The following is a 9031-nucleotide window of genomic DNA, read 5'->3' on the forward strand; positions in this document are numbered from 1 at the left end:
TTAAAAATAATCGTTACTTATTATAAAAAAAAATATTAAACCTAAAATATATAGGTAATTAAAATATATAACTATTAATCATTATAATTATAAAAAATATGTAAACAAATATGTATGAACTAAAATATAAAAATAATTATTCCAATTTTTACATATAATTTATATTTGGTATGAAATTGAGTTGTAAGTACTCAACAATATTTATACTTTCCTTATAATATGCTTGAGGCCCTGAGTGGATGTTCTGACGTCCTGGCATATTGAGGAATGTTTTGAAGTTGTGTACTATTCAAAATGTCTAATATCTATACATTTTACAGTTCATGTATTCATTCTTGTTAACTTTTTAACGAAATTGTATGGATTAATTTAATTAAAATTCAATTTAAATGATTAAATTACCATGACAATTTTTTGTTCATATAATATATAGGTATCATAAATATATTAATAGACAAGATACATTATTACTATTTGTATAGAAAAGCCTTGATTGCGTTTAATAAATTTAAATAACATTAAAATACTTGTTTACTTATATTACAAATCAATACATTTGGTGACACCGTAGTAATATTAAATATTTCCCGTCCGACTTTTTTAGACTTCGAACTGACAGAATAAAATAAATTATAATTATTCTGATGTAGTTAAAAATTGGGCTTCACTATTGCGTCAATATTTTGTTAAGGATAAAAATTTAACAGTATACCGTCTCTCCCTCAAAAATAAAGGAGTGGTAAAAAACAACAGGACAATCAAAAATGATGATACCTATTCATACATCTACATAACCAATTAACTTCATGAAAATAGTTCATAACAACAAAAATAATATGAAGAAAGAATGCTACTATTAGAATAATAGGTAGGTACAATCAAAATTACAGTGGTGAGACGGTAATGATGTTTAATTTTAATTCATATTTTTACTCCACCAAATAATAAATATACTTAATTATTTTATTTTGGGAGTTCAAAGTCTGAAAAACTTGAGGGAAAAATTTAAGTTTTAATACAATGTTCCAAATTTATCGTCTTTAATGTTAATGAGCGCAAACAAATATTTTAACTTAATTAAATTTTATGAAGCGCAATGAAGGTTTTTTTACATGGGCACAAACACAGTCCATCCATAAGGGTGTCATAGTGTCCATATATTTTAATAAAATTTAGTTACTTGGAACATCTTTATATTAACTAAGTGTTAATACTTTATTAAAAATTAACTGGTTGCCCATCTATCTATTGTTGTGACATAATACATTTTCTTATCTAACTACATAGGTATCAAACCTACATACAGGCTACGTAATTTAAAGAAATAATGTTAATCAAACTTAAATATGTTATTATCCTGCATCATTGTCCGATAATAGGAGTCACTGGCAATGATACTTACACACGTCGTAGTACCTTATAAACAGAGAAGATAAAGTAGTAAAAATATGCCCTAAAAACCAACTTAATATAATAGACAAGCTGACATGATCCCCTTCAAAAAAATAACAAAATGTATAAATGCATATTTTTAGAAAAGTTTTTACTTACAATAATTCTTAAATTTGCAGTGATCTTCAAAATTAAAATTAAAACAAAAATTATAAATATTTAAAGTTAATATAAAATAAGTATTTTTTTTTCAATCCCAGAAAATCAAACATAATGAGTACCTATTTGATATTGTTTAATATAAAAAATACATACAATTTTATTAGGGAAATGTGGAGCTTAGTGAAACCGCTAGAGGTAAAATAACTAACTGATATCGATAAATCAATCAAAGTAATGAAAAAAAAAAAATGAAAAAAAAATGTATTCTGTTTTAAATAATGGGTATAATCTTCTGGAAAAAAATAAACCGATTCGCATTTGTTGTCTCGTACTTATTACTAGCTGTCCCGTCACGGCGTTGCCCGTGTATTATATGGATGCATCCAAATTCCGTCCCGAGGACCTTTTTTTATACCAATTCCGTCCCGGTTAAAAAAAGGTATATACTAATTCCGTCCCTGTTAAAAAAAGGTATATACTAATTCCGTCCTTAATAATTTTCATAATTTAGTCGTAATAATTAATATAAAAATTGTTGTTATAAAATGCATACAAAAAATATAAGTATTCATATTATTAGTACATTTTCATAATTTAATGGTCATAATATTGTATACATTTATAATAGTAATAAAAAATTCAGTAAATACTAAATAGTCAAAGTATATATACATATTTATAGTAAAAAAACATACATTTTTACAAATTTGTAATTGGGTTGAATTTATAGGATATTTTTTTTACAAATTCTAATCGTGATATTTGACCTGAACTGTATTCATACATTTTTTCTTTAATAAAATCTTCTTTAGCTAATATGGGTTTTTTTCGTTTTATACTGCTTCTTAATTTGATGTAGGAATCTTGTTGAACATATTTTAAAGCTTCTATAAACTGATAAATATTTGGGTGGGCATGATAAAACATTCCATTGAATTTAGAATGGAATGATTCACAGTTATTTGTGGTACGTAAAGTACTATATGTGAAAATTCAGCCCATATACGAGGTGTAAAAGTAGATTCAGGTGAAATATAATTATCAACTAAGTAATCAGAAAATAAATTTATTTTTTCATCAACTGGTTTAATTCCCATTAGATCAGAAGCAAACAAATACTTCATCGGGTGTTAAAAATGGCAATCCAAATATGTACTTTAAAAATCCACCAATCTCAGAAATATCATTTCTAAAAAAAGTGGACAATTTAAGATCTTGAATTTTACTCCACCATGATTGCCCTAAGTCAGCGTTTCCCAAACCATTGGTCGCGAAATTTTTTTGAAGGGTCGCGACTCGTGGTTACGATTACAGGTATTTTAGTCGTAAATTGATAAATAGTATAAATAACTAGTATTGTAGAATAAATGACGTAAAGTTATTATGATTGTGGAATTTTTTTTATCTTATCGGTAAATGTGCTAATGACTGGACAGTGACTAGTCGATGCGATTGGTCTCGGTCGTTTGTCCATAATCCATAATATGCAGTTGAGCAACGAGCGCACATCGAGACCACAAAAAGTTAAGTTTACATTTTAAACTATTTTAACAAATTTTTACCTAATGGATAAATTTATAATTCGTAATACAACAGTCAGTGGTACTAACCAACCAGTTCCATCAGGCAGTTCAGTACAAAACAAGAATCAGTACTTTTACTGTTTCTATTGAAGAGTTGAACTTCAATACGCTTCTTGAAACACAGATTATCGATCTTTCTTGTGATAAAACTTATGAACATAAATTAAAAAATGAAACTTTTGTAGATTTTTGGTGTGTAGTATATAATGAATATCCAGAACTTTTAATTAATGCAATAAAAAAACTATTACTTTTTCCTACCACATATTTGTGCGAAAAAGGATTTTCTACCATGGCCAATATTAAAACAAAACAAAGAAACAGATTAGATGTCACACATGACATGCGCATCAGTTTATTTGAAATTGTACCCCAGTTGGAAATTTTATGCAACAGTGTCCAAAATCAAAATTCACACTAAATTTTCTATTATACTAATTTTTTGTATTTTTTTATAATTTATTTTATTTATTTATTAAGTTATTATTATTCAGTATATTGTATTCGTATTGTATTTTATAAAAAACTCAATGATAAAATGGATTATAGTAAAAATCTTATTTATCTAAGGCATACTTTTTTTAGGGGGGGGGGGTCGAGGTACCTAATAAAGATTAAATTTATGGGTCGCCATTTCAAAAAGGTTGGGAAACGCTGCCCTAAGTGAAATCGACATCCTCTTAAATTTATCTCTGGCCAAACTGCATAAACAGCAGTATGTATAGCACTTTCAAAATCTGCGTAAAAAGTTTGCGGTGTAAATTGTAACTGGAGCTTATCACATTCTGCACATAAAAATTTAAATGCGTGTTTTTTGCTTTGTTGGGCAGTAAAAAAAATACAAGTGGAATAAAACTGTTTGGTTCTTTTAATCCATGAATAGTAAAAAATTGTGTAAATTGTTTTGGGCAACATTTAAAGGTTCCATCAACATAAATAGTACTAATTTTACTTAAATGAGATAAGTTTGTATTGCAAGTAAACATAATAATGTGTGTAATTGGATCATTTATAATTAAAAAATTTTCGTCATTATTTGTATAAATTGTCGTTTTTTTCAATAATTCATGAACGTCTTCAATGGATGTGGGTAACATTGATAATATGGAAGACCTCGCATGATGTATATTTTTTCTAATTAAGTCTATATCATTAGAGGTAATAGTATTAATATCATGATTAGAAAGTTCTTTATGAATAAGTTTAGCTGGTTTTTCACAAATATCATCAACAGCTTTTCTTTTTAATTTATTATTAAGATTTTGACGATTTAAATTAGTTTCTTCGGTTTTATCATGGCTGTGGTCTAAATTTTTAAAGACAATTTTTTTTTTTCCTGACGCAAAACCTGTTGAATGGTGTATAATAGTTATTAATTGTTTTTATTGAGGTATTTTAGAAAAAAATCATATATCTGCATATTTACAAGTTTAATGAATATTTGGTGAATATTTTAGCGTTTTTAAGAACATATTAGCATTATATTTTAAGCATTAAAGGACCTAAATATCCGCTCTTTTATTATTATAAATTTAGTTATCTTACCAATTTTTATACATGCTTTGCATTGTTTTCGAATGCACTTCCATCGTTCAATATCGTTATTCAACTCTTTGTGAAAACAAAATTTAAATTCATTTTTAATAATTGACATTTTACCTTTTTCACTGTACATATATTGTAGACTATCCATTTTTAATATATATTAAGAGGACGTGATACCCGCATGTGTTGTCTGTCTTACAAGTGAGTAACATAGCAAATTTTACGCTCAGCAGAACACGCATAGCTCCGTTAGTTTAAAAATTAGTGCGTATTGACCTCTTATAAAATCTTAAGGTAAGATTATTATCTAGTCAACCTCATAGGTTTTTTATTATATTTTAATTTTAACGCGAGTTATGAGTAATTTAAAATTTTTTATACATCTTAAAATACTCATAACTCGCGTTAAAATTAAAATATAATAAAAAACCTATGAGGCTGACTAGATAATAATCTTACCTTTGGATTTTATAAGAAGTCAATTCGCACTGATTTTTAAACTAGAGTGGATTACACACTAGGCGATTCGAACGCGCGTCTCTGCGCGTTTCGAACGTCGCGATTAATCGCCCAAAATTAAACATATACTTTTATATGGGCTTATTCACACACGTAAATGAGACGCGCGTTCGGTCGCGTTCGAACGCGCCGAAACGTACATGTTTAATTTTGAGCGTTCGATCGCGACCTTCAGCTAAAATTAAACAATATTTTTCCAATGCATTTTCAATGCATTTCTATTTTTGATAACACACGGGCGATTCGGACGCCGCGATCGACCCGCGTTTATTCACGTTCATTCATAATTTGTGCCTTCAACCTGTGATAGTTTATAGTAATCGCCGCACAAATTATTACAAAAATCTAAAAAATGTTTGACACAGAAGAATTTATTGTTGAGGTGTCGAATGAAGAGGCAATATGGAATATAGGTAAGTAATAATTTATATACTAAGTTATTACACAATACCATATTATAATTATTATTAAATTAAAAATGTACAGAAAGCAAACTATATCATGACAAAAATGCCAAGCATATAAGTTGGACAAAGGTGGCAAAAAAATTGTTCAAAGACTTTGAAGATTATGAAGAAACCGTCAAAATGAGTAAAAGTGAGCATTTTTATTTTTTAACTACATTTATGTATTAAAATATGAAAGTATAAATAATAAAAAGGTGGCCAAGTGGATTTCTCTCTACGCTGTACAGTAGATTACAAGAGAGTAACTGTAACTGTAATGGATTGTGTAAGATTTGAATCCAATGATAAAATGAGCGAAGAAAAAAAAATTAAAAAATTGATATTTTAATTTGTCCGTAAAAACTGAAAAGCTTAAAACGAATCAAAATATTTTCAAAATTGAATGGTGTAAAGAAAATGAGAATATAAACATTCAGTGAAATTTTTATGTATTTACAGCTAAGGATTGAAAATTTAAAACAAGGTTCCACGTAAATAGGTTATAATATATTATAATAACTTTATTCACAATAATATCATCAAATCTTCGGTCAGAATCGTTTTCTTATACAATTATATTATATCATTGGATTCAAATTTAACATAATCCATTACAGTGACTTATAATCTACTGTACAGCAGAGCGACACCCACTTACCTACCTTTTTTCATTTGTTTTCACTGCGCTTTTGAAAACGACTACACACAATTTTAGTCTCTGAATCTAAGCATTTTTACTGTCCTAAAAGGTGGTGACGGATAAATACTTCAAAATAAAAAAGGCTTAATAAATTAAACATAATATTATATTCATAGTACATATTTATAATTTCATGTATAAATAATAATGCTTAAAAAATTTAGTTACTTCACTAAAATCGTAAAATCGTAAAATATTATATAAAGAATAAATTAAAAGTATAAAATTATTAGTTATTAATCAATAAAAATATATAAGGATATTTTTGGCATACAATATTTAATATAATATATAATATTTTAGTTACTTATGCATTCCCATTTCCCGCACGCTAATTACCTATCACCTTGTTTTGCCAAATTAATGCATGAATCGGTTGATTGAAATAGTTGACAAAATAGTCTCTTACGTCTTTTGCAACAGATGTAGAGTTCCCAACCCCTACTTTTTCATTTGCATCCTCCATATCACAAGTCTGTGTATCTTCAGGGCAATATCCATCTCTGCGTCGAAAGAAATTGTGCAAAACACAACAAGCTTTGGTAATAGCAACTCCAAAGTCTGGTTCCACTAATAAGGACGTATGGAAAACCCTCCATTTGTTAGACAAAATACCAAACGTACACTCTATATTCTGTCTTGCCATTGACAAACGATAATTAAATATACGCCGTTCATTGTTTAGGCTTCTTCCGGGGAAAGGGCGTAAAAGGTTTCTATGAAGAGCAAACGCTTCGTCACCAACTATTACGTAAGGTTGAGGAATACCACCATCATCTTCTGGTAAACACTGAGGTTGGGGAAAATTGACTTTATCGTCGTATAATTTTTTTCCAAATGACGATTTCTTAAAAATGTTGCAATCACTCTCCTTGCCATACGACCCCACATCTATAATCGTGAAGCAATAGTTTGCATCACAGATTGCCATGAGTATTATGGAGAAGAAATGCTTATAGTTGTAATATAAGGTACCACTTTTAGGGGGGCATTCTAGTCGAATGTGTTTCCCGTCTACGGCCCCCACACAGTTTGGAAATTGAGTTTTACTATAAAACCCCTCTGCAATGTCTAACCAATCTTGCATTGTCGGCACTACCATTTCTTTAGGCTGAAGAATTGTCCACAATACTTCACATGTCTCACGTACAATTTTTCAAATGGTTGACACGCCCATTAGGAAATCAAAATGGAGAGCAGAAAAATTAGTTCCAGTTGCCAAATACCTGAATAATTAAATACACATTATTGCTTTAAAAGTAAATTTTAACGAACAGTATATTATAATGTTATGAAGATGTTTGATTTTTAATGATCTATACTTATCAAACTTTTTTCGTAGGTACGTCTTATCATCTGTCACCCGTTCCGTGTATATTATGATATAAATATATAATTATTTTAATTATTTACTACGAGTATAATTAAATTTGCATACTTTTATTATAGTAGCTATAGGTTAGATATAAATAAATATAAATTTGTATATATTTAATTATATCAAATATATTTAAAACTGATTATATATATAGTTGTATTATTCAATTGTTATTTATTATTTTTATAGTAGCAGAATTACACAAAAAATGGAAATCTTTAAGGAATAGTTACCGTCGGAAATGCATCACCAAATCTGGGCAAGCGGCAACAACATCTAAGCCGTACATATATGCTAATGTACTAGATTTTTTAAGACCAACCATGCAAAATCGAACGTAAGTAATCTCAGAAAAAATAAATACATATTTAACTACAAAATCGTTTTTAAATTTTATAAATGTTGTCAAAATTCAAACTTTAAATACTTGTAAAAAGAATTGTGCATAATATATTAATAAGTATTTTTACAATTTTTCAGATACTGTTGTAACAATAAATTAGAAGTCTTATATAAATTTTTAAGCTTTTTGACCCAAAGAATAATTTTTTATTGATATCTATAGAAATAAAAACTAAACAAATTGGAAACTGAAAATGTCCGTAAACAACTCAAAACAAAACAAAATATTTAGAAAATGTTATGGTATATGCTTATATAAACATTCAGTAACTATTTTATTCGTAGAACCGAAAGTAATGTCAAGCTCGTTCTGACGTCGTTAATCTCCCATCGACACTTTCCACTCCGCAGTACTGCGTACCCGGTGCGCTGGCTGGTAAGCATGGCCATCGGCCGTCGTGACCACAGCCTTTTTTTGTCTTTTTCCTACGGTCGAGCTAGACGCAACGTGTGTCCGCTCGCCGCCGCCACAGCATCGTATGACTAAGAGATCTTTTGTTGGTGATTTTTATTTTTTACTATAGTCGGCTAGATGCCGTCAGCATTATTGTCGTAAACCACGATACATTCGAGATTTGACAAATTTGGTCATCTGTGAAGTTTTACAGAACGTGTTGAAGTTGCGGTGTCATATCGTACGCTGTCGCCTTTAGAGCCGGTGTCGCAGGTTTCTAATAACCTCAAATATTTTTACCGGGGAAGGGGGGGGGGGTAAAATTATCCTAGGTTAATTTTACCCCCCGTAAAAATATACTAGGATATTATTACCCCCCGGTAAAATTTTTCGACAGGGGGGTAAAAATTGACCGGCATTATATGTCATAGCGCAGACGTGCTGATCAGCAGGTTATAACTTATATTACACTTTTGTTATTCAGCTGTTGAAATCCATGTACGTATGATT

At 29.1% G+C, this 9031-nt stretch overlaps 1 protein-coding gene across 1 annotated transcript; it reads left to right on the top strand.

The window, feature by feature from the left end:
* The first annotated feature begins 5276 nt into the window (after positions 1-5276).
* On the top strand, positions 5277-8780 carry LOC111038475. Its single transcript, XM_022321600.1, has 5 exons — positions 5277-5614; positions 5688-5798; positions 7915-8062; positions 8413-8503; positions 8652-8780. The coding sequence occupies exons 1-5, from the start codon at positions 5554-5556 to the stop codon at positions 8778-8780; spliced, it is 540 nt and encodes a 179-aa protein (XP_022177292.1). The 5' UTR covers positions 5277-5553.
* Positions 8781-9031: the final 251 nt, after the last annotated feature.

The sequence above is a fragment of the Myzus persicae genome, unplaced genomic scaffold (genome assembly GCF_001856785.1).
Source record: "Myzus persicae strain clone G006 unplaced genomic scaffold, MPER_G0061.0, whole genome shotgun sequence".
NCBI classification, from domain to species: domain Eukaryota; kingdom Metazoa; phylum Arthropoda; class Insecta; order Hemiptera; family Aphididae; genus Myzus; species Myzus persicae.